The sequence below is a fragment of the Fukomys damarensis genome, unplaced genomic scaffold (assembly GCF_012274545.1).
Source record: "Fukomys damarensis isolate Sample0158 unplaced genomic scaffold, DMR_v1.0_HiC HiC_scaffold_17, whole genome shotgun sequence".
NCBI lineage: Eukaryota > Metazoa > Chordata > Mammalia > Rodentia > Bathyergidae > Fukomys > Fukomys damarensis.
Genome location: NW_022900929.1, coordinates 43,132,947 through 43,158,396, shown reverse-complemented (window position 1 = coordinate 43,158,396; position 25,450 = coordinate 43,132,947). Strand labels below are relative to the sequence as shown.

The 25,450-nt window shown below is 42.4% G+C and overlaps 2 protein-coding genes and 4 non-coding genes across 7 annotated transcripts; 1 reads left to right on the top strand and 5 right to left on the bottom strand.

Annotated features, from left to right (window-relative positions):
- Nucleotides 1-695: 695 nt before the first annotated feature.
- Nucleotides 696-1,879, bottom strand: Rnase11 (ribonuclease A family member 11 (inactive)). 2 transcript variants are annotated; one of them, XM_010644280.1, is made up of 2 exons: nt 1,834-1,879; nt 696-1,310 (listed from the first exon to the last, which is right to left on the bottom strand). In XM_010644280.1, the coding sequence occupies exon 2, from the start codon at nt 1,290-1,292 to the stop codon at nt 696-698; it is 597 nt and encodes a 198-aa protein (XP_010642582.1). In that variant the 5' UTR covers nt 1,293-1,310; nt 1,834-1,879. The 2 variants fall into 2 exon arrangements, with proteins under 2 accessions (XP_010642582.1, XP_010642571.1); XM_010644269.1 differs by having other exon boundaries at nt 696-1,313; nt 1,834-1,877.
- A 7,265-nt stretch (nt 1,880-9,144) lies between these two features.
- On the bottom strand, nt 9,145-9,582 carry Rnase12 (ribonuclease A family member 12 (inactive)). The gene has a single exon (XM_010644257.1). It carries the CDS (start codon nt 9,580-9,582, stop codon nt 9,145-9,147), a length of 438 nt encoding a protein of 145 aa, XP_010642559.1.
- A 7,003-nt stretch (nt 9,583-16,585) lies between these two features.
- Trnap-agg lies at nt 16,586-16,657 on the bottom strand. Its single transcript has one exon. It is a non-coding gene; the product is annotated as a tRNA-Pro (tRNA).
- A 631-nt stretch (nt 16,658-17,288) lies between these two features.
- Nucleotides 17,289-17,370, top strand: Trnal-aag. The gene has a single exon. It is a non-coding gene; the product is annotated as a tRNA-Leu (tRNA).
- Nucleotides 17,371-20,833: 3,463 nt separating this feature from the next.
- Trnap-agg lies at nt 20,834-20,905 on the bottom strand. Its single transcript has one exon. It is a non-coding gene; the product is annotated as a tRNA-Pro (tRNA).
- A 342-nt stretch (nt 20,906-21,247) lies between these two features.
- Nucleotides 21,248-21,320, bottom strand: Trnat-ugu. The gene has a single exon. It is a non-coding gene; the product is annotated as a tRNA-Thr (tRNA).
- Between the last annotated feature and the right edge of the window lie 4,130 nt (nt 21,321-25,450).

The window sequence follows — 25,450 nt, the reverse complement described above, 5'->3', positions numbered from 1 at the left end:
CATTTCCTTGACAAGCCGCAATAATGCCTGCTATTCTCATTCACTGTTTTCTCCAATAGTCTCACTAACAGTGCAATTCACTTTTAATTATCCATATTGGTCTGGGGCTTCTCTCCATAAATGTGCTCTGTTGGGAGAACTCAGTTTACAGCTGAGCTAGGATGGAATTTAGTTTTGTTCAGAGGACTAGTGTGTGTGTGCTTGTATATGTGTGTGTGTGTGTGTGTGTGTGCGCACACGCATGTGTTTAAGAGAGAAGGAGAGGGGAGAGGGAGAAGGAAAGGAAAAGAAGGGAAGGGAAGGGAAGGGGAAACTGGGAGAACTCAGTTTACAGCTGAGCTAGGATGGAATTTAGTTTTGTTCAGAGGACTAGTGTGTGCGTGCTTGTGTGTGTGGGGGGGGTGTGCACACGCATGTGTTTAAGAGAGAAGGAGAGGAGAGAGGGAGAAGGAAAGGAAAAGAAGGGAAGGGAAGGGAAGGGAAAGGAAGGGGAAAAAATGATGTAAATCTGTGGATCAGTGATACACTTTAATTGAATAGCCCAGTGTTCTGGATTTTTCTTTCCTCCACTTGGTATAAATAATTGAGTTTAACTATAGGGCTAATTGGTAATGTAGATAACAGAAGGAAAGCAACATCATAAGCATGAACATAACTTTTTAAACATACACCCAGGGCTTGAATCCCTGTGGGGTTTACAATTTAGAGCCACTAACCAACCAGCTCATCAGAGAGTGACCCACAAGTACTGTCAGTATCTTCTTCAATGAGGTAACGCTGCGGTATTGGCACCTGGGGAATTGTTTGCCTGTGGTGAGCTGGCACACAGTATTCTCCAGTTCCGGGCTCTCACAGCCACGTATGCCAAGATTCTGTCCACACTTGCAGCTACAGGCCTTGTGGAGCCTGTGAATCACTTCAGCAGGGCCATGGATGAAGTTATTGCTTGAGTTGCATGACCCATTAGCTTCCAAAACTTTTCTCCAGGCCGTCTTGTTATTGTAACACTCTTTGTCACGAACAGGACTGTTTTGTTTAGAGGTGCTATAATATAATCTGAATGTCAGTAATGAAGAAGGCATAATGTTCTTGGACAAGCTGAGGCTGGCATTTTTATCAAACAGAGTCAAGTTCATTAATACCTCATCAGTCTCCTTTTCTTGGGCACTTTTCGCTATCTCAGACTGCATCTTCTCCTCTGCAAATTCTTCTTTAATTATCTCCATCATACTTTCTGAAGCTTCTGCAAGAATCAGTCCTAGGCAAAGCAGTAGCAGAGAGAAGATCTCCATCTCAATCTAATGTGATCTCTACTGCAGTAAAGATAAAAAGTAAAACACAAAAAAAGGAGAATATTAAGGAGATAACTTTTCTTTTCATTATGACCATTACTCCCAGGAGTGACCCTAGATGAAAGATTCCTGCATATATTGTAATAATGGAAGTATAATACAGTGAAAAGACAATCACTGTGCAGTCTGAAGACATGGGTTCAAATCCCTGCTTCTCCACTTACAATACCATACTTCATTTAACCTCAGTTTACTCCTCTGAAAAGAAACTGTGAGAGTTATGTAAGGTGGTAAGTTTAAAGTGCTGGAACCAAGTATGATTTTTCTTCCTTTCCTCTGTTTTATACTCTTATTGGTGGGGTCTATTGTCTCCATAGTGGGTCACAGTCATTTCACCTAATGCATTCCTCATCATTACTCTCTCCTACAGCCCCATAAACTACCTGGCATGCAGCAGCCACTTAAAAACACACCACACAGTCATTTCCCCTCCCTTGATGTTTTTCCCACCCATTCTCAGTCATGAGATTTCAGCCTTTACCAATTCCTTTGACACGTTGATCCTTCAGGGACAGATTCTAGCTTGTTGCAGAGCGAGAAATGAAACTGTTTCCTGGGAGTTTCTGCTATTGGGTCTGAGGGGAAGGAGGGGCAAGAAAGGGGTAGAAAGAATGGCAAGAGATTGACAGAGGAGACAATGTGGAACCAAGGACACTCAGAAAAATTGAACACAGTGTCCATTTGGAAGCCACAATCTCAGTGACCCAGGAAGCACCTCTGCCTCCTCTTCTGTGAAATCTTCCTCATCTATCTCTTCTTTAGCACAGGTGATCTTCTTTCTTTTCAGGCTTCCTCAACACAGGTTATGCTATGCTTTGTTTTGAGCTATCCTTTGCATTATTCTGGTTAGTTGACAGGTGTCAGTCTTTCTCCCCTCTTACTAAGGCTGATGAAACCTTGAGCCTAGAACACAGTTTCAGACTATTGTTATTCTGTACAGCATCACACACTGAATTGTACAAACACTGGTTTCTCCACAATATTTTTTAACAATGTGACATGACTTGAGCGCTAGAAAATCTTTTATTTGCAGTCAGTGCTAGGAAGTTCATAGTGAGAATTGCAGAGTTTTTCAGGAGGATAATTCTTTTACCGTTGAGTTACCCTATTGTCCCCTCTCATTTCTTTTCCACCCGTAAAATCCTCCTTCTCTTGTGCATATTGTCTCTTGCATTACCATGCTTGCTTCCCTGTTTAAAGCAGCTCTATTTTATTTGTTTGTTTGTTTGTTTGTTTATTTATTTATTTATTTATTTATTATACCGGAGACTGAACTCAGGACCTTACACTTGCGAGGCAGATGGCAGCACCACTGAGCTAAATCCCCAGCTAGAAGCTTTATTTTATATGCCACCAAGTTAACCCATCTTAAGTGTGCAATTTGAAGGCAAATCACAATTTTAGAACATTTTTATTTCCTCAGAAAGGTCCATTGAACCTGCTCATGGTCATCTCCCATTCCCACCCCCAGTCCCAGGCAACCATTATTCTACCTTTTGTCTTTTCTGGATATTTCATGCAAATAGAAACATGCAATTCATGAGTTTTTACATCTGACTTCTTTCTTTGAACATGTTTGGAATTGCATCCATCCTGTAGCCAGTATCTGTATCTTGAAATTTTTTAGAGAGGACTCTGATCCCATTGTATGAATGGAGCACATTTTGGTTTTCATTCATCAGTTTATGGACATTTGGGCTATTTCCACCTTTTAAAATGTGTTTGTATTAGTAAATATTCATTTTATAAGATATTTGGCTTCAATATGGTACTTTTATTCATGCATATGACATGTTTGATCTATGTATTTACTACCCTCTCTACACTTTCTTCACCCTCCATATAATTTATTTCTCCTTGTGTAATAATAACATCCCTTATACTTTCATGTCATTTTTTGAAGATTCCAGATATTAGGCAAAACGTGCAATACTTGACTTATTTTGCTTAATATAATAATCTGTATTTTCATGAAAATGATATAAAAAAATTGGGGGGGTACTGGAGATCGAACTCAGAACCTTGCACTTGTGAGGCAGGTGGTGGAACCACTGAGCTCAATCCTTGAACCAAAATGACATAATTTTATTCTCTGTGGCTAAATGCTACTCCTTTGTCAGTTTATCCTTTACCCATTTATCCATTTATTCTTTAACCCAGGCTGGTTCCATGCCGTGGCTATTGTGAATTGTGCCACAATAAACATGAGCTTGCAGGTGGCACTATAGAATGCTGACTTTACTTCCTTCAGGAATAGTGTGGTAGGGTCATATGGTAGTTGTATTTTTAGTTTTTTGCAGAAACTCTATGTTGATTTCTATAGTGGCTATACTAATTTATACTCCTACTAACTGTGTAGAAAGGTTCCTTTTCCCACCTTGCATCTTCACCATCATTACTTGTTATTTGTATACGATAGCCATTCCTACTGGGGTGGGTGGGATGGAAGCTCAATTAAACTTTGGTTTACATGTCCCTAATGGCTAAGGATGTTGAACATTTTTTTCATACACTTATTATCCACTTGTACTTCTTTTGAGAAGCATCAGTTCAACTCATTTGCCCACTTATTGATTGGGATATTTGATTTTTTAATGTTAAGCTTTTTTCATTTTTTAAAATGTATTCTAGATATTAATCCTGCTAGAAGAGTAGTTGGCAAAGATTTTCTCCACTCTGTGGGTAGTATCTTTTCTCCCTTAGTCATTTTGTTTGCTGTATAGAAACTTTTTAGTCCTATTTGTTGATTCTTCCTAATATTTCCTGTACTATTTGAATCATACTCAGGAAATCTTGCCTGTGCCTATGGCTTCAAGTGTTTCCATTGCATTCACTTCTAGAAGTTTCAACGTTTCAGGTCTTATATCCAAGTCTTTGATTCTTTTGAATTGATTTTTGTGCAGGATGAAAGACAAAAAGGAAGGGGGAGAATACAGATAGCTACCCTGATAAGAAAGAATCAGGGTAGAGGGCTCTGGAAAGATGCAGGACTTGTGGGCCCTTTTTACCTGGCTGCTTTTATAGGAGGATCAGTGAAAACCCTCCTCCCCTGAACTTGCCAAAACTGGATTGGCCTCTGGGCATCTCTGCCTAACATCATCTCTTCCACATGTATCTCTTTTTTCTCTTGTTTGTTTACTTGTCCTTCACCTACTTTTTAAGGCCTTATCTTTGAGGTGGGTGGCAAGAGGGCACCCTATTACTGGTTAGCTTAGAATTAGTAAGGAGGTGTGTGAATATCTTTTAACTTTCTAATGACCCTAGAGGGAATAATATAGTGACTCTAGAATGAACACATAGGTGTATATACATACATACATGTGTGTGTGTGTGTGTGTGTGTGTGTAAGTGTTAGTACATAGGTGTGGTATATACTTGCATACACTGAATAAGAGCATCCCCCCAAATTAGGTATCCCCCCTCTTTTTTCTTTGCTCCCTTTCCATTCTATTGGTGCTGGGCTTGGCTATCATTTGTGCACTTGGCTTTCTTTGTACTCTGCCTGTCAACTCTTTCCCCCTCTGGTCTTTTGGTGCAAGTCCCATGGCCATTGGTGCCTTTCTTTATCTGGTTTTTCTCTCTTTCTCTACCCCATCCTTGGCCTATTTCCAAGGGAAATTTTTATCATAAAGTTTGTATTTAACTTCTTCTAGTCAGGATTAGCTAGAAGACCTACTAAGGTTCCTATTCTATTTTTTCATCTACAGGCCTCTGTCCCTACAAGTAGATCTTTAATTTGGGGGAGGTCTAATGTTTTTTATTTCTTTATATATTCTAGATATGAGTCCTCTGAGCTATCTTTCCTCCAGTGTGTGTTTAGGCCCCTTTGTCAAAGATCAAATAATTGAATGTGATTGGGGTTGGTTCTGCATCCTCTATTCTGTTCCATTGGTCTTCATGTCTGCTTTTATGCTCATACCGTGCTGTTTTCATCACAGTAGCTTTATAATAGAGTTTAGTTTGGGATTATGATGCCTCCTGCTTTGCTCTTGTTACCCAGGATTCCTTTTGCTATTCTGGGTCTTTTCTCCTTTCATATGAATTATAGGATGGTTTTCTCCAGTTCTATGAAAAATGCTGTCAGTATTTTGATTGAGATTACATTAAATCTATATGTCAATTTTGGAAGTATGGCTATTTTGATTATACTGATTCTACTTGTCCAATAGAGGATATTGTTCCATTTTCTGATGTCCTCTTCATTTTTCTTTTTCAGAGTACTGTAATTTTTGTTGTAGAGTTCTTTCACTTCCTCAGTTAGATTAATTCCTAAGTATTTAATTTTTCTTGGTGCTATCATGAATGTTATTTTTTTCCTAATTTCTTTCTTAGTGGGCTCATTATTAATGTACAAGAACGCTATTGATTTTTGTGTATTGATTATGTATCCTGGCATATTACTGAATTTTTGTTATTAATTCTACTGTCTTTTGATGGATTTTTTTTTGGGGGGGGGAATTTTCCCTGTAGAGGATCATGTCATTTATAAATAATGATAATCTGACTTCTTCCTTTCCTATACATATCCCTTTTAATGTTTTTCTTGCCTAATTGCTCTTGCTAGTATTTTGAGTACTATGTTGAACAGAAGTGGTGATAAAGGACATCTTTGTCTTGTTCCTGATTTCAGAGGGAAAGCTTTTGGTCTTTCTTCATTTAATATGATAGTGATACTGAGTTTGATTCCTTGGCATTTTTTTAAATTATGTTGAAAGGAATTGGGGTTTTTTACTCCTTTCTCCGAGCTCATTAGTGGTGTATGGAAAAGCTATTGATTATTTCATGTTAAGTATATATCCTTCTTACTTCCTTTGTAATCTGTACTCTTTGCCCCTCCAATTTCTTCAATACACTACTTTTCTAAAAACACTCGTACCTGCAATGACACTACTTCAGAATTCTTGAAATATTCCTCCTTCCATACAGAAAGAAGTCAAATCCCTGGTGCCCACTAGCCAAGTTTCTATTTGACCTACTCCCCATGTGATTTTCAAGATTTATCTCTAATTATTTTTGTTATACAAACCCATTCTTGTCAATCAGTGTGACCCCCTCTTCTTTGAATACCTATAATGACATCCTTTTCTTTTTTGCTCCTTTTCTTTTGCTTCTCTTGAAATTCTTCAATGTATAATTCCATTTTTTCTTTGGAACATTTTCTGACCACTTAAATCTAATGAATCTATTTCTCATTTCTCTGAACTTCTTATTTTCCACTTTATTCACTTCTTATTTTACGCTAACGACATTAGTACACATGGAGTTTAAAATTATTATATTTGAATTTTAAATTTCCTATGTGCAGGATTAGAGCAAAGATATATCATCAAGTATGTACAAGCCTTATGACTGGATTGATGTATCACTAACAGATTATTAAAAATTAAGTGGATGAGCTGGGGATTTAGCTAAGTGGTTCAGTGGCCTGCCTTGCAAGCGCAAGGACCCAAATTCAATCCCTGATAGTACCAAAAAAAAAAAAAAAATTAAGTGGATGTGTTTTCATGTGTACCTTGAGCCTAGACTTTGTGTGTGTTGGAGAGAAGAAAGGAGAAAGACTTGTAAAGAATTTATTTTGTTTCCTAGATTTTTACATTCTTTGCCTTTGAAATCAATAGTGAGATGGTAATGGGAAAACAAAGACAATGGAGAGAAAATAAACAGGAAATAGAGGAATGCAGAAGTGCCCAGTCTTGCTGAAACATGAATTTCAAGTGGGCAGAATTCACAGTTGCCTGGAATTAACTTCAGACTGCTAGGTGCTCATTAAAACAAACAAGCAAGCAAAACAAAACCCAACTACGAGTGTCTAACATGTCCCAATTCGTTTGAATTGTACTTTGATCCTTATTGAATAAAAACGCTCTGAGGATAGATTCCATCAGACCATCTCTGTTACACTTTAATGAGAATGCATTTATCAACAAGATTTGTTTCCAATTAGAAGAAAGGCTGAGGGAGGAAGAAAAAGCTTTGAGAAGGCAAGAAAGGACAAGAAAGCCTAGGGATAGGGGCAGAAAAAAGAATCCGAATGCAGAGAACAGAGTCAGAAGCCTAAAGGACACATTTCATTTACTGTAGTTTGTCCATCTAGGGATAGGGGCAGAAAAAAGAATCCGAATGCAGAGAACAGAGTCAGAAGCCTAAAGGACACATTTCATTTACTGTACAGTTTGTCCAGGATCTGATGTTACCAAGATTTAAGTCATGTGAGTTCCTGCTAAATTTCTGCTCAGACTCCGAGAGCTCTCTGCTCACTTGCTAGCACCCAGAATTCTCTGAACACAACAGTGACAGCAGGATTCTCACAGAAAAATGGCTGACGGAACTCAGCTGGAAAAGAGCCTCCCAAAATGCAGTGCGGTAACTATGAGTTGGGTAAGCTGTGCCTATGAATAAAGCTATGAAGTGTTCTTTACCCATGGCTGTGCCATCATCGCCCGTAAATCTAATCAATGGGTTAAAACTGGATGCTTACAGAAGACAGAGCTGATGACTAGCATCCGTGCAGCTCCTTCTTTGATATGACTTTGAATTAAGTCCAAATGGTCAAGCAACAATTGAAATCTCTCAAGTGAAAAGATTGGGACAGAAAGTACTCGCTAGAGCTTATGACTCATGCCTGCTCACAGTATGAGTCTCTGTTTCTCACAGGATTAAAATATTATAGCTCAGAATTAGTGACCCCGTAAGATGGCCTTACTTGGAAATTATTCTTCATTTTTATTTCTCAGTACTAAGCCTTTCCTCCAGAAAAGCCAGTTTCTATACCCTCAAAGAAATAGTATTTTAGCAGACTGATAGATTTGGAAGAACCTCAAAGATCACCTCAGTGAAGCTCCTCACCTTATAGATGAGGAAACCAATGATCAAACAACAGGTCTTGATGAAATTCCCACAATTAGAAGGCATTCCTTCTCCTCCTGCTCTCTGGCTGGAAGATTAATACCCCCATAGCTGAATATGGAATAAGTAAACAGCGAGTTCAGTTGCAAGAACTAAAAGGAGAAAGGAGTTAGTGGTGTAGCTCAAAGCCCTGCCTGTTCCCTAAAGAGATACAAACAGGAGACACACTAAACACACTGAATTCTGAGAGTCTCAGTCGCTCCCTGGGAAATCTTTATTCATTTCTCTCCACAGTCTTTAAAGAAAAAATATAAGGGGGTGCCTAAAACTCACTGCTTAAGATAAACAATATTTAATGCAACATGTAAAAAATAAATTTAATCTAATATAACCCTTGACATGCAGATATTAAAATTTTAATTAACAAGATCTGACCTTTCACTAGTACAACTCATACACTCCTCGCCCTAATCCCAGCTGTGATAGGTTGAGTGTTTGAAATGTAAAGATTTTGTGCATCGAGGATTTTTGCATTAATTTTTGTTTAAAAATTGAGTCAAAATATTTTTTATCTAGATAATTGCAGTTTTTTGTGTGCCCCTGCCTAAATTTTTGGCTTAAAGTGACAGAGTCACTCACTTTGCCTCAATCCCAGACTTGCCTCATGTTCACCCTTGGCCCTCATCACATGACTCAAAGAAAAGAGGAGGAAAAAATGGAAGCATACATAGAATTTATGGTTTAATTCAGGAAAGACTTCTATTGAAGCAGAATAAAATGATTCCAACTCAGCAGTACTGGAAGAATAAATTAATGACAGTTGACTACCCATTTTGTTTAAGGCCTTATCCCTTTGTCCCCAGGTCAAGTCTTCTGCACGAACAACAGCCCCAGAGCAGCTCAGGGAGAATGAGCTGGAGTTGCAGGCTCAGAGGCTGATCTCAAGTTACTCAACAAATCCCTGGAAATTAACTGGCCCCAAGTTATCACAAGTGACAAGAACATACCCCTCCAAGGAGGAAACATGGTACCTGCAGGCAGGATATATTGTGCCACCAATGAGTTGGCAGCGTGTCATTTTGAACTTTGTCTCACTCTGGAAGCAGAAAAAGGTGGAATGGTTTGGGCACGCCATCTTCCTGGGAGAAACACAGATGCTGTTGATTTTTTGGGGTCTCTCGTGGATGAAGATGTGCTCCTTTTTGCATGTGTGGTTGGGTTCCCTGATGATTCTTTGTAGAATCATGGAGTTGCAGTATCTTACAGGAATCCTGCTTTTGGGGTAGTCCACATTCGAGTGCTCTATGGATGTCAGCACTAAATCCTCATCAGGTTCTTTTTCCCAGAAGAGAAGCAGCAAGAAAATGATCACCATTAGTATCATCAGGGTTAAGACTCCCTTCACATCTATGGCTTTAGCTCCTGTTAAGTAATGGAGAAAAAAGGAGCACAGAGTAATCAGGTTCTTCCTGTTCTAATCCCTGGCTCCCCCCCATCTTTTCTTCTTCTTCTTCTTCCTCCTCCTCCTCCTCCTCCTCCTCCTCCTCCTTCTTTCTTCTTCTTCCTCTTCTCTCTGCTACTTAAATCATGTCTACCCTGCAAGGCCCAGCTGGAGGCATAGCTCGTCATTAAAGCCCTCTCAGGCCATTTCTGCTCTAAGAGTTTGGTATTAACTGTTCTATCATAATTCCCTTTGCCTCTACATGCTCCTTGATAGCAAGTACCACATTTTCTATTTCTCACAGAGCTTTCAAAATGCTTCACACGGGGCTGAATATACAGAAGGTACTGAAAACTAAACCATGCCAGATTCTTTCATTCATAGAGCTCAGTGACTTCTCTCCCCACAGCTTTCTCAACCTGAATTCCAAGCAATTCCATGTTTTTGGCAATGTTCTTCCCAATTCCTTCCTTCCTTGTGTCTATTCTGTTTGATCCGTGTGAGCTGCTCTTACCTGTCGTTTTCACTGCTGCTTTCACAGGCAACATATCCTTTTGATCTGAGAAAAGTCTCTTGTGTCTCACTGTTCCCTGCCCCGGCCTGACAGGGAGCAACTTGAGTGTGGAGAGAGCAAGAGCAGATAGAGCAGAAAGGGAGGGACCTGTAGAGTGGCGTCTTGGGTGCACTGGGAAGGAAGAGGAGTTTTTCCTTCAGAGAGATGAGTAAGGCAGGTCGTGGATAGTTCCTTATTAAAGAAATAGGAATTTTCAAAACATTCGGTGAAGTCCTCATGTGTACCAGCCACATTATTGTCTGTTTCCTAAATTTTCAATCAGTCCTTCCTACAAACCCGTGGAGAAGCTCTTCTTTTAATTTCACTGATAAAGGAAGGAATTGCAGAAAAGTTGAGGTGACTATGGGAAATTACACGAATCTCACTCTCACAATGCTGAGCACTTGAATTCTAGTTTCAGGGAGTTTTATTTCCACGTGCTGTCTAGGAGAGGTCAAACATGTTCTCTGGCATTAACATCAGCCTTGATAAAGTTCTGGGCTTCTGGAGATTATGGCAGCAGTTCCCAAACTGCTGAATGTTGGGAACATCTGGGGATTTTTTTTTAAATGCTAACTTCTATCTCAAGCAGTATGATATCAGATGTGGCTAATTAAAATATTCCAAAGATATTGTAATATGTAGCAAAATTTGGAACAATTTAACTATGGCATAAGTAGGAAAGCTTCAAGGATAATTAGTGGAGGAGGGCTTAGTAAAATCACAGTGGCTCAAGGTCTTAAGACAATAGAAATTTTATTTCTGTCATTTAGTAAGTTGATACAGGAGTGAAAATTTGACTTAACTTTATTAGATCTTGCTCTAAAATCCTCTCTCTCTCTCTCTCTCTCTCTCTCTCTCTCTCTGTTATGCTTGGGATCAAAACCAGGGCCTAGCACATGCTAAGTCATCACTGCCTTTAGAAACACAGCTAAAAAGACTGCTCAACACATATTTGTGTCTCTAATCAGCAGGAAGGAAGTGACTGCCGGGTGGAAATTATCTAGGAAGGACAGAGCATTTTGGAAAAGACCTCAGAGAGGGCATCTCTTCCTATACAACAAAAACATAATTTCAGACCATGAAAAGAGCAAGTTAGCGGTTATTACTTACTTTCTATAAGCTTTCATTCCGAGCGTCCTTTCAGAATTCAAACTGTTCTGTTTTGCACATGTGCTGCATAGTGCCACAAAAACATAAGTGCATAATTAATTTTTGGCAAATTTTCCAATTAACAAAATTTAATTTGCACATCATGTTGCAGGAAAAGCTCCACTGAATAAAGAGAAGTATATTCATGTGCTGTTCCTGTGAGGACTTCCCAGTGGCTGAACTACAAATGCTGTATTGAGTCTGCAATAAGGGAAGCAAGCCCTGCTGCAAAAGATTTTCCAAATGAGGCAACTGAACCTGTCCCGAACATTTCGGAACCTGAACGTTTCACTCAGAATCAGAGTTAAGACTAACTCACCTCCAGCCTTCAACCATCATCAGTCTACTCTTTTCTTCTATAAATTCTATCTTATTAATTTATTTATGGATTTTTGAGAAGGGGGTCTTGCTACATAGTTAAGACTGGCCATGAACTCACTGTGTAGCCCATGCTGGCCATGAACCCACAGCAATCCATCCTCCTGCCTCAGCCTCCCAAGTACTGGGATTCAGGCATGTTGCACCACGTCTGGTCCTCTACCTTTTTCAGGTTCCACGTGCAAGTGAAGTCATTTGGTATTGGTCTTTCTGTCTCTGTCTTCTTCCACATAGCATGATGTCCTGCAAATTCATGCTCAAATCAATTTGTAAATTTGTTCCAGAACAACCTGAGGACAACCTCTCTCTCCTTGAAGATGTACTTTTCTGAATGATTTACATAGAACTGGAAAACATGAACTTCCTGTATTGAAAAATGGGAATGGAAGGAAGCTGAGTAAAACCCAGGAGGGGTAATGACGGCACTGCCAGGCTCAGCTGTTAGCTGAAGGATTCGAGCAATACCCTCACGTGCTGCTTGACACCCATCTAGCTCCCTTCCTACTCTTTCACCTGCCCCCTTGTCCAGGTGAGGTGAACAGGCTGGGGCCTGCACATGTCCAAGAACGAGCAGCTCCTGATCTTGGACAGGACAAGTTCTGAAGTAGAGGCTGTCACACTCTTGGCTGTCATTATAGCCCCAGGCTAGCACCCCAAGGGTGCTGCTCTTCCTTGAGGAGAAACCAAACCATTTCTTGTTTTATAATTTCCCTGTGTCTCTCAAATGATTGCTGCCTTATATAGCCCAAAAAAGACCAGTCTTCCTACCATTACTTTCCAATAGCAACTTGCTAGGCTTATTTAGCTTTTGTACTTTTAAGGCTGCTTCGATCATAGTGCCTTGAGCTGAACCCTCAACAGCCCTCTCTGAGCCCTGACTGAAGAAGGACCATTAGTCCAGCCTTCCCTCAGAGTTCCTCCCAAGCCTTGCTCTCCTCTCTGTACCAGTTCCAGCTTTCCTGAACGTCAGCTAAAATTCCTTGAAAAAGACAAATGATTTTCTCTCACTCCAAATAATCCCCAAAGCTCTAAAGAATCCAGGAGTGTTCAAAACAAACAAACACGCTCCCTATTCAGAAGCTCCCAGCAAGGGCAGGATGAGCAGCAATGAACAGTCGTGAAAGTGGGCTCCTCTCTCTTAACCCTGGCTCTGCTGTGCCACACACGGTGCCTAGAATACAACCAATGTTCAATAAACATTTGCTCAGTAAAATCTGAATGAATGGAGAATGTACAGATGAATGGCCTAAAAGAACTGTATTTTGCACTGTAACTGATATAAAAAATGATACAGGGCCTCCACTTATGATCTAACGGAAGTATTATAACTCCCAACCTGCTGGATGTCTGATTCGCTGAGTTTGTGCTCTCTAAAATCAAAGAGTGAATTCTAGGAACAACGAAAGTTAAGAGTAGGAAACTTTATTGAGGGAAAGACAGGAGGGGGCTGAGAAAGTGAATTGCTGAGGACCCCTTCTCAAAGGAAGTTTTATAGAGTGCAACCACATGGTTGCAATGTGGGCTACAGCTCTGCTCAACCAATAAGATTGTAAGAATAGTCACTTAGGTTATATTGATGGAGACGCAAGTCCCATAGCAAATGTACATGGAAAGGGCAAGGAACTTTCCGGGAAGGGACCGGTCTGAGGGTTTTGGTCACCCACCGAGGTGACATTTATCAATACTTTATTAGACCAGGTGTTTCTGCTTATCTCCAGCCTCGTCATTCTGTTTTTATCTTGAGGCTTGGCCTCCAGCTCATGAGCCTCTAGCCACATCTGGTCCAGTTGACTCCGACCACGGGAACCTGGCGCTGTCCTCTATTGCAGGTCTGCCTGGAGCAACTGCAAGGAAAGGCCAGGGCCCTGAAGATCCCTGTTTCCTTCCCTGTGCCTTCCTTTGGGTCCTGACCTTTAAGGCTTACCTAAAGCATCTAAAAGGCCACACTGTGGCCAGATGGAGAACTGCCACAGAATATTCCTGGGACTACCCACCCTCATCCTGCTTTTTCCTGAGGATGACACGTCTTCTGCAAGAGCAGATCAATCCCTCAGTCCTGGTGTCACAGTATAAGGTCTCCCTTACCCTTTTGACACCAGGAACCAGTTTTGAGGAGGACAAGTTTTCTATGGAATGGTAATTTTGAAGTAATTTCCCCCTTTTCAAAAAGCTCTCTGTTGGGCTGGGGATTTAGCTCAGTGGTGCTGCTGCCTGCCTAGTAAGCATAAGGTCCTGAGTTCAATCCCTGGTACAAAAAAAAAAAAAAGTCTCTGTTGACATGTGGTTTACTCACTTTGGCAAGTGTTAGCTTATGGACTATCAACACTGTGACTGGGACAAGTGCTCAATGTGAGCCTGGGAGAGGGGCTAATGGAATTTGTGAAAAAAACAATGGGCAGGGCCATGCAGTCCTAAATAAGTGTCAGAGTCTGACCTAAAGCCCGCCACCAGAGGCAGCTGTAGAATTAAAGTACATCAACTTACTTGCCACTCAAAAAGCTTGCCACAAGATGCAGTTTAATTGTCACTTGTCACTCACTGATAGGAGTCTGTAAGCAATTGATTCTGGCCTCGGTTCAATCAAACTGCTCTGCTAATGTTAATCTCTATTTGTAGCCGCTGCCCAGTGACACCACCACCACAGGTCCACCTCAGAGAGTTGGTAACTACAACTCACAGTACGGTTCTTGCCCCTCCTGGAATCTAATGTTACATCGCTGATGTGACAGGAGGTGGAGCTCAGGCAGTGATTTCAGTCATGGGGAGGATTGTAAATACAAGTGAAGCTTTGCCCACTCACCCTGCTGCACGGTGCTTTCCTAACAGGCAGAAGACATGTACCTGTCTGCGGTCCCAGGAACTCCGGCCTTAACAGCTTCTATGACTTACTGATTTAAAACCACTTACACAATTCATCCACCAAACATTTATGGAGTATCCATTAGGCACTAAGGACTCTTCCAGCCTCTGAGACTTCAGCTGTAAAGATCCGCTGAAGTGGCAGAGAGAGGAAATTAATGTTAAAAAGCAACGGCGGCAAAAGTCAGGCAGTACTATGCGTAACGAAGAAAATTAAAGAAAGGAGCCACACAACAAAGGGGAAACTGCTGTTCATGTGGAAGCCATCTTTGAAAATTGACATGTGTCCTAAGATCTGAAGGAAAACAAGGAAGGAGCTGCACAGCTCTGGGAGATATTAGAGTCCAGGCAGGGAGAGGGCAGTCAAGAAGCCCGGAGGCCGGCACATCTGAGGGGCCTAAAGGGCTCGTGTATGAGAATGGAGTGAGAACAGGGACAGAGATAGATAAGCAAGGGAGACACGGAAACTAAGGTAGTCCAAGAAGAGATCAGGATGGGGCTTTTGAAAGCTATGGTAAATTGTTTCGATTTTATGCTGAATGAAAGGGAGATGCGCAGAAGGTTTTAAGCAGACATCATCTGTCTTGGGTTAAAACAAGATCGTTCTGCCTGCTCTGTTAAAAATAGACGGAACAGGCACGTGGACAAAACAGGGCTACTGCAAGGGTGCAGGTGACAGATGCTGACGGCTTGGGGGACAAAGGTGATGGTGGAGGTGGTGACAAGTATTCGGATTATGGGACTATTCTGAACTGAGAGGCAAGGTCATTCTTTAAGGGAATGGATGTGCGTTGTAAGAGAAAAAAATAAAGGATAATCCCAAAATTATTTGTTTCACAATTCTTCCAAATATCTGGAGAATTGCTAGAAGAAGTTAAATGACACAGTGTCATTAGGAGTGAGTTTTTAAATACCAGGGGCCTCTTTCCCTTGCACTCAAGTGAGGCAGGACACACCTGGCTATCCAGGAGGATGTGAACTCAGTATTTCCAAGAGGGAAGGAATGGAGGTGACAAACGTAGCTCTCATGTGGGGACTGAACCCTCCTCCACAGACACCACACACAGATATATGTACTCCCTCCAGAAGTGGGCTGAACCACTGAGCTGTCTCTTTTCTCTTGAGTTTCTTGGTTTTACCACAGCCTGTTTCTGTAGCTTGGGGAAGTCAAGAGGATCACAGCGGGAAAGGAAGTTGGCACCTGGCTAGGTCAGAAGTAAACCTAACTAGGAAAGATACAGCAATCATACAGGGGTGAGTGTGAAGGAGTGACTGGTAACTCTGGAGTGGAACAAAAAGGGCCTAGGGCCTAGAGTTATGGGGTACAGGGCATGGTCTCTTGGCAGGGCCTCTGCAGCTCCCAGAGCAACCCCAGGCAGGACTCAGGGAGCATTTAAACAATTGTCTTGCCCAGGGTTCCATGCTCAGTAATTCCAATTTAATTGGTTTGGGATTGGACCCAACAGGGAATGGTTGAAAGGCATCATGGGGGTGACTCACAGGGCATGAAAATCCTCGTTGAGCAGTTCATTTCCAAGGGGCTAGATTAGCCAGAACCCTTTCACTCCCATGCGCCTCACAAAAGGGCTTGAACAGGGAGCACAGGCTTTATGTGATGAGACCAGTTATGTGCTGACCAGTGGAGGGCTGACACAGACAGGTCCCTGTGCCAGCAACAGAAGAAAATAGAAGGGCTGTGTAAAATTGTTATCAAAATACGCCTAATCCTGAATGTACAATTTCTAGATAGCAAAAAAATTGCAGAAGAAAAGCAACGATAATCATTAGAATAATGATTTTGGGAGAAATGCAGAAATGATACATAGTAGCATTTGGTGTTCATCTTCTTGATTTAGCATCAAAGGGCATTTTCCTAAAGATGAAGTATATAAATCTTTAGTAATGTAGTATAAAATTCTGTTTACTTACAGTATCGTTAAATGTAGATTGTAGCTACTTTGTGTGAAGGTGTTTAATGCCAGTAAAGTGTGGATTGAAAGAAAAGGGCTCGTCCGGGATTTGAACCCGGGACCTCTCGCACCCTAAGCGAGAATCATACCCCTAGACCAACGAGCCACGGGAGCTGTGGTTTATATTTTACTACTTTAATAAGGAAATTGTCAGCCACGTCAACACTTGATTGTACAGTTCTGTTTTAATAACTATTGGCGTGGGGTGACACCTACTGGATAAAATAAGTCGCTGCAGCTCGCTCGCCTAAATTCTGGCGAGGCCCGGAAACTACAGACCCTTTTTAAATTAAACGTCACCAAGAAGTATTCCGCTACGACTTTTCGCTCCTCAGTGGAACCGAGAGAGTCAGGGACAGTCCGGATGACTCAGAGGGCGTCCCCTGCTTTCCAGGTACCCACGGCTGTCTGTGGCCGCGGCCGGCGTAGGGAGCTGGAGAGGCCGCTGTGCGGGCGCCCAGCCAGGGTCCGGCGCGGAGAGGGCGCTGCGCGGCCCCAACCTGGCCCAGGTGGTTGCCTGTTCTCGGGGTATCTCGTACGACCTGCACCGCTGTCCTATGCGGTTCCTTTCTTCAACTTCGAATACTGCGGTTTAGAAGATCAACAAAACCTAAACCGGAAAGACAAGAAAAAAAGAGACTCAAAGAAACCCGTCAGAACTACAACTTGTGAACCAAGGAGTGGACCGAGGCGATACAGATAAGGTTAGATGATATAATACTATCTCACTGCCATCCGGTAGCGTGGCCGAGCGGTCTAAGGCGCTGGATTAAGGCTCCAGTCTCTTCGGGGGCGTGGGTTCGAATCCCACCGCTGCCATTACACGTTTTGAAACCGTGCAGCTATGTTAAGATACAGTTTCGAAAACCAAAAAAGAAATAGCAGTTCCTTCCACCTTCTCCTGTCACCACAATAGTTAGGTAATCACTGTTACTGAGCTTTGCCTATTGTACCTAAGGAAGAATCTTTTGCAGCTGGAAAGAGGACCAAAGGATAGAGCTGGGAAGAGAAGGGAGGGAATGGAATATAAAAAGAGTTAAGAAGTGTTATGTACATGTACCAACTCCCCATGGTGAGTGTAATCATTATGTAGTATACTAATATAAAAATATACTAATAAACATTTAATAATAATAATAATGCATGATCCTTAAAGACAACAGCAGCCTGTCAAGGTGCCTCTGAATGCATGGCTTCCTGGAGATAAAGTGCTAGGACTTAATATAAAAAACCTGTAAACTTAATTTAGCAAGACCCTGTCTCAATCAATCAATCAATAAATAAATGGCGGGGATGGGGGCTGGCTATAGCTCAGTACAAAGGCTCTGGTTCAGTCCCCAGTACTGGAAGAAACAAGAGAAACCAAGCTTTTCTTTGCCTTTCTTGCTCAGCAAAAGAGCATATTTCGAGCCCTTGTCCTACAACTGGCACTGTCCTAGTTATCCAGGAGAGAAGAAAAAAAAAAAAAAGAAAAGAATAAAACACAGCTCCCTCTAAAAGCAAAGCTCACAAGCTAAACTGGAAAAGTAAACCAAGCAATTACAAAAAAGTCTTAAACCGCGGTCACCTTCAGAGCACAAGCGCAGGGAGGGCCTGCACAGCCGATGTGATGCCAGGGCTCCAGTTCCCACGTTCCCAGCTGGGTGACCAGGGGCAAACTGCTTCCTCTCCCGTGCCTCAGTTTCCTCATTTGTAAAGTGATGGCAATAATAGTTTATGTCTCTTACACAAAAATCAGTAAATACAGGGAAAATGCTTAGAACAGAGTTTAGAGACATAAGAAAGAATTATTTACTCTTTCCTTTTTTTTTTTTTTTTAAGTATAACCTACAGCCACGGCCTCTCTCCTTAAGGAGAGTCCAGAAATAAATCCCATTTAATTGTGGCCTCTAGAGACCAGCAGGTGCATAATATTAATTTATTCATTCATTATTAATCATCCTACACATTGCTAAGTGCTGAGGGTTCTGGCAGCCAACACAACAAAATCTGTTCCCTTCTGAGATTGATCGCAGGAAAGAAAATAGAAGAAAAAAAGAAAACAACTATATGGTCCAGTATCAGTAAGTGCTGTGAAGAAAAAAAACAGTGTTGGGTTTAGTGACAATAAAAACACTCTTCAGAGGTGTTCAAGGAAGGTGTTCACAAGGTGGTATTTGAAAACAGGAGTAAAAAGGAAATGATACAAGTATTCGAGGGACTGTGTCCTAGGTAGAGGACACAGCAAGTGAAAGTTCCAAGTCAGGTAACCAAGCCCCTCCTTGGGGAGCGTGGGGGCCAGTACAGCGGGAACAGGATGAGTGGGGAGGGGAAGGAGCGATCCGGAGGGGAGAAAAGGGAGCTGGGGCTGGAGCGTGCGGGCCAAGATCGCAGATTTTGTTCTGAATGTGAGAACTTACTGGATGTTTTTAAGCTAAGCAGGATACTGTTTTGCTTACATTTAATAGGACATCCCTGGATCCTCTGCAGAACAGAAAATAGAAGCAGGAAGCTGAGGAGTTTGTGGGAGTCTGTTAAGAGGCAAAGGGGACTAAGAGCAGGTGGTAGTGGTGACTGTCTTGGGAAACAGATGAAGGTAGAAACCAGCAGGGCTCACTGATTCCACGGGAAGTGTGGCAGAACCGGGTAAATGATGAATCGGCTCCCTGAGATGTGAGTGGTGATGGGAGAGCAGCGGCGAGACGAGTGGAAGGAAACCAGGGGCACCATTTCGACAAGTTAGTCTTGAGAAGCCTGTACTCATTCGAATGGGGCAAGCAGTTGACAGTGTGTAAAAAGGTAGGCCAAGGCTTGCGACTTAAAGTTAGTGAGCATCCTTCTGTGGATGCTCGGTAAAGCCACACGATCGGATGGTAAGTATGACAGCTGGCCAGAAGGGAAGGCAAGAAAACATTCAAATACTGCGAGGTCGGGAAAAGAAGAGATTGAAAAAGCAGCGAAAGACACCGAACAATGAGGAATGAGGAACGTACTAAAGTTCCCTGGGCTGCTGAGGAATCAAGCACAATGAGCCAGGGGGCCTGAAAATCTCGAAAATGCCGTGGTCTGTGTTGAACTTGACAAAAAAGCTGCAGCGAAAGACACCGAACAATGAGGAATGAGGAACGTACTAAAGTTCCCTGGGCTGCTGAGGAGTCAAGCACAATGAGCCAGGGGGCCTGAAAGTCTCGAAAATGCCGTGGTCTGTGTTGACCTTGACAAAAAGGAGTGTCCGTTGGAGTGATGAAGAAAAAAGCCTCATCATTATTGGCTGGGGAATGGACACGGCGGGAGGAAGTGGAGGCACAGAGCGCACACTTTTTAAGGATGTTTTTTCTGTACAAGGAAAGAGAACCGGTCTTGGAAAGAGTGCTTAAGAAGGGATTCTTTAAAGGACTGGAGATCCTTAAGCACACGGATGAGAAGACTGGATTCCACCTTGCACTGGGCGGGATCGCTGCCGCGTGTATTGGGAAGGCGGTGGGAGTGCGCAAGAAGAGTTGATCGCTGAAACCAGGTCCTTGGGCAGGGGAGAAAACGGGATTTTAAACCAGAGCGATTATCTTTGGTAGAAGCCAAAGATACGCCTTGAAACAGGAGAGAAGAGGGAGACTGGGAACGTCAGGGACAGGCGGGTGGTTGGCTTATTGCCAGGAAGGGGATTGTAGTTCACTTCTGACGAAACCGTAGCTTTCTCTAATAGTTATCACTCCACAGAGAGTTGCTAAGGGTCCAGAAAAACATTTTAATTTAATATTTAAATGTTTGCCTTTGGTAATTAATTTATATTGTCATCACTCATTGCTCTGTTGGTGTCAGCTCACAGAATTGTGGTGAAAAAGATGAAAGGAGCAACTAGAGGGGAAGGAGGAAAGGGTGATGGTGAAAAAGTAAAAGAAAAAAAAGGAAAGACTATATTATCAAGAGATAACACATAAACTAATTTAAAAGGGAGCACATCACACACACCAGGTGAGGATAGTAGCACGCATCAGCTTCCATTTCCTTCTCAAGAAAAAAAAATCATTTCTTATATTTAACTACAGCTGTTGATTTCATTTTCCGTGCAGTTTCCATGCTCTGTTTCGCCTGATACGATTGCTGGTGCTAGGAAGGAAAAGGAGTGTTCCAATTTCCTTTTCGCAGCATATCGCTGAGAGGCCAGGTGCCTTATCTGCTCTGAGTGGTCACTGAAGGATTGTTCTTTCAGACAAAAGAGTCAACTTCGGTCGGTCCTTAGTTTCACAGCCCTGTGGAACTTTCGTTGCAATTTTCCAAAAGCAGGATACAGAAAATTAAAACAGGGCTCGTCCGGGATTTGAACCCGGGACCTCTCGCACCCTAAGCGAGAATCATACCCCTAGACCAACGAGCCACGGCGACGCTTCTGTTTACATCAGACTGAAGGCTGATGGGAGCCATCAAGGGATATTTTGTGGTGTTTTGTTTTGGGGGGTTTTTGGTTTTGTTTTGTTTTTAAAGCAACTCAGTGCTCTAGCGGCCCCTGCTGGTAAGACTGCAAACAAGTTTGCACGCCTCGCGGCAGCAAGCCCCACTCCGCGAGCTGAACCTCTGTGACTGCTACCCGTTTCAGGCCGTACAGGGAGCCTCCAACGGCGACGATTACTGCGTGCCATCTAAAGAACTCGGGGACCGCAGAGACTCGGGATACCCGGAAGCTACCGTGTGTACGGGAAAAAAAAAAAAAAAACCTTATAGGCCCCAGCGAGATTTGAACTCGCGACCCCTGGTTTACAAGACCAGTGCTCTAACCCCTGAGCTATGGAGCCCCTGCTTGAAGGTACTTTCTCTATCTTTCACCTTATAGATGTGTATTATAAGGTCATCACTAAACTATTCAATGGGATCTTAGTTTCAGTAGAATTCCAAGATATTCTGCTACAAAACTGAAACCTTTTCATGCCTCTGAGCTCCACCTAAAAACCGCTGTAAGCAGAGAACCACCACTTAAGGCTTCTGGTCCTTGTCTTGATTGCTGCCTGCGTGGAGCACAGAAAGGATGCGGATGAAAGAATTTGGGATATTCGGGTACACAGCAGACCTCCTGGGATACAACACCCCACTTGGGGGCTGTCTCACGGGCAACCTAAGCCCTGTGCTTCCACGGTGGCAAGATTTGGGGAAGAAGGTGAGAGAATGACCATGGTTTTGTTCTAAGTCCACAACATCAAATCAAATAGTTAAATTTGCTTTATTTTGTTTGTTTGTTTAATGTTCTGTGAACGTCTCTATCTCAAAGTCCAGAGAAAAGAATAAATGCGAGAAAGGCATATTGAAGAGGAAGAGTTTAGGGGATACAGATGTACGCATCTTTGCTATAAAAATAATTTTTATTTGAAAGTTGTGTTTTCAACTTTTTGAAAACTCATTTATATAATGTGGCAAACAAAACTAAAAATTACCTGTAAAAGAGTTGGTACTTCTTTATTACTGCAGATATCAAGATTAGGGAACGCACTGATTCGTGCGAGCTCCGAGGTGAACCAAGTCGGCCTAGGAAGAGTTGCACAGACGCCTCAGCCCTGCTTCCGCACTATTCTTTAACGTTTGCATTTGCTTAACATCACAATGTCTGTCAGAAATCTGTAAGCTTAAAATTCATTGCTTCCACTACCGTTCTGTAAAGGTTGTGAGCCCATGAGCTAGAAGCTGAAAAACTGCTTTCTCCGTCTGTGCCCACGCTTGACACACACACAGCCCCAGCTCCTCGGGCTTGGAGAGAGCTCGGAGAGGCCTTCGCCGAGGACTGCACGGTTCCCGGCAAGTAACTGATTCCCACTCTGGGAGCGGACATCACAAAGACACCACCCGGTTCCGTGCCGGGGGCGCTCTTGCAAGGCGACCTCCCTCCCGCTAATCTCTAACCGGAAAAGCCTCGGGCAAGGACGCCGGTCTGTGGAGCACCCGAGGCCGCCACAGTTCCTCGCTACGAAGGCCGGGGGTTAAACCCACCCTCGCCGTGCTGAACCTGCGGGAGAAGACGAATGGAGTTGCCTGTGAGCACCGTAACAGGCTTGCCAGACCTGTGAAGGAAGGGGGACCCGAACTTCCATCCCTTGGCACTCCGAGGAAGATTTCTTTCCCCTTCTCTCATAACCCGCAGTAAGTCTCCCGGGAGCCGGGCGGGGTGGAGGATGGGGGTGACCCTCCTTTTCTGTCTTCTTGCTTTCATTAAGGAAAAGATAACCTTCCAAAAATACTGCAACTAAGCATCTTTGATTACCTGTGCCAGTCTGGGAAAAATAATAAGAAAGATTCTACATAGAATAACGATGTTTATTTGGGAATAGCACAATATTGCAATGGGAATATACAGGCCATAGTAAACTAGGGGTATGTTCAGAGTAGTTGAGGTAAGTACTATTTAAATGCAAAATGAGGAGGTCAGCATCAGATATTTTGAAGCAATCCTCCGCCACAGTGATGAATCAGTGGTATCAGTCCAAGATGTACGGACATTTGCTGGGCGGAAATTCCCGGAGAAGTACTTTTTGTGTAAGATTGTGATGGCCTCTATACACGTTTGCGGTTCTGGTAGTCTTTTGTAACAGTTACCTTCAGGCAATCATGCTTAAGAATTTTTCCTTCATAACCTCCAGGTTTTATTTATTTTTTGTTAGAGTTGATGCAGGCGACTCCATTTTGATTTGGGCAACTTTCACATTCCTTTCCCACCTTCTAGCCCACTTCTCATGACCTGTAATGATGCCACGATTCATCCACTCTCTGGGATTTTCTCAGATCTTTGGAGATGAGTAAAAATACTCTACTTGCCTTGGAAAAAATCCAGAATTTTGTCTGTGAGCTAAGGCAAAATACTAGAAAATTGTAATTACAAGAGTCCTCTTTGTTACATGGTAGTGTGGCTGAGCGGTCTAAGGTGCTAGATTTAGGTTCCAGTCTCCCACCACTGCCAATAGTGTGTTTTACTAGCTGTATTCTAGGGTATTGAGGGCCTAAATGAAAAGATATCCTTGTGATTTAAGAATACAAACGTTTTTGAAATGTTCCTTTCCTATCAAAGATACTTCCCAGGGCCAGAAATTTAGTTCATTGGCCTGCCTCACAGCCCAAGGTCGTAAGTTTGATCCCTCTTAGGAAAAAAAAAAAAAAAAAAAAAAAAAAAAAAAAAGATACTTCCCAGACATCTCATATCATTTTTCTTGGAATCCTCTATTTACAATTCAATTCACATTGGGTTTTCTATGTGGAAATGTTGGCTTTGGCAGGGCCAATGTTGGCTTTGCCATCCCTTTCAGGAACTTCCTAACTGATCCTGACTTTTCTAAAGTCCACATTTTTGTGTTCCCACAAGAGGGAACCCTTTCTAGCCTCTTCTAAAACCCACTTTCACATTGACTCTTTCCCATGATCTGGTTTAATCCCCATCCTTTTAGACTGCCCTGCTGCCTGTACTGGTGCTAGACCTGGAGCTGGAGCTCCTGCTCTGGAAATAACCCAAGAATATTCTATTTTGGTTCTAAGCAACATGACTTTATAATAGAATATGATGAATGAATGAATGAATGCAAAATGCCAAGACTTAGCACACCCATCAACCACCAGGGGTAGGTAAAAGGTAAAAAGGTAAAAGGCTGTTCTGTGTTTGACTTTGACTATGATTCATTAAACCCAAACTCTTCAAGACCAAGAAAACTCTGAAATAAGAGTATTTATTGGGCTATTATCCAATGCCAGTCTCAAAGAAAAGACAGATCCTGAGACAAATTTCTGCAGCCTCCAGCATCACCAGGGACACATAGCAGTTGGGAAAGTTTTCAGCAAACCAGAGCAAAGAATAGTTTGTATGACAAAAATCCGGGGAAGAAAGACATAAGTCGTTTACACTGAATATATATTTGCTATAGAGGAAAGAGATGGGATTAGAGGGAGAGGGGAAAGTTTGGGTCAGGCAGTCCACAGAAGTAAAGTGATTGCCTCTGGATTGGTTGGAAGTGTAAGCATTGTGCAGCGGTGCCTAGTGGTGGTGATGGGATATAAGGTTTTTAATTTATATTAAGAAATGTGACATTGTCTTTTGTTCCTTAGGCCTTGTAGCTTCTTAACTAATTAACTTCCCTGATCTCTTCTCTCCTCCATCCTCATGCCCTTTGCAATGAAATTTAGGACACCTCAGAATTTTTCTCTTATTAGATTAAAAAACACTTCAAAGCTTATTGATAGCTGACTCCGACTCAGGCTGATGTGGTGTGCAGGGAATGTGCTGTGAATGTTGGATCACCTCTCACCAAGAAGCACCTTGGGCCTCTGAGGTCTTCACCAAAGGAGTGGTTTGCTTTTGTTTTGTTTTCTCCTGTGTCATCCAGAATGGCTTTGAACTGGATATGCAGCCCAGGCTGGCCTGAAACTTGCCATCCTGCTTTGTTTCCAGTACTGCGATTTTAGGCAATGTCACCTCACACAGTTTTTCTCAGAAACTGAGATCCCGAGCTTGCATGGCCTAGTGGGGGAGAGAGGGGTAAAACACCTTTAGCCCTGGAGATGTAGGTCAGTGATAGAGTGTGTGCTTAGCCCGCACAAAGCCCCAGAACCAAACATTTTACAAACTATAGAAACATAAAAATATGTAAATAAAAATAAAGCTTCTGAGCCTGTGGTTAAATTGGACATTCCTGACATTTCTGTTCATATCTCTCTTTCATAACTTCCATTTCACTGCACTTCCTTTCCCCACAGTGGTTCCATCTTCCCGTGCTTATTTTTCCTTCTTTCGGACATTGAATTCTGTGCATTATCCTGAGATTTATTAAATGTGCATTTTTACTCATCTCACTCTAATAAGTCCCAGAAACCTGACCTCTCTACTTTCATGTTCGCAAAGGCCTAGAGAACATGCGCTGTGAGGGCATCACCTCCCTCTAGCAGAAAGCCAACCTGA

Excerpts from the sequence above, each read along its gene's own strand:
- Rnase11 (XM_010644280.1), bottom strand. The coding sequence starts at position 1,292 with ATGGAGATCTTCTCTCTGCTACTGCTTTGCCTAGGACTGATTCTTGCA.
- Rnase12 (XM_010644257.1), bottom strand. The coding sequence starts at position 9,582 with ATGATACTAATGGTGATCATTTTCTTGCTGCTTCTCTTCTGGGAAAAA.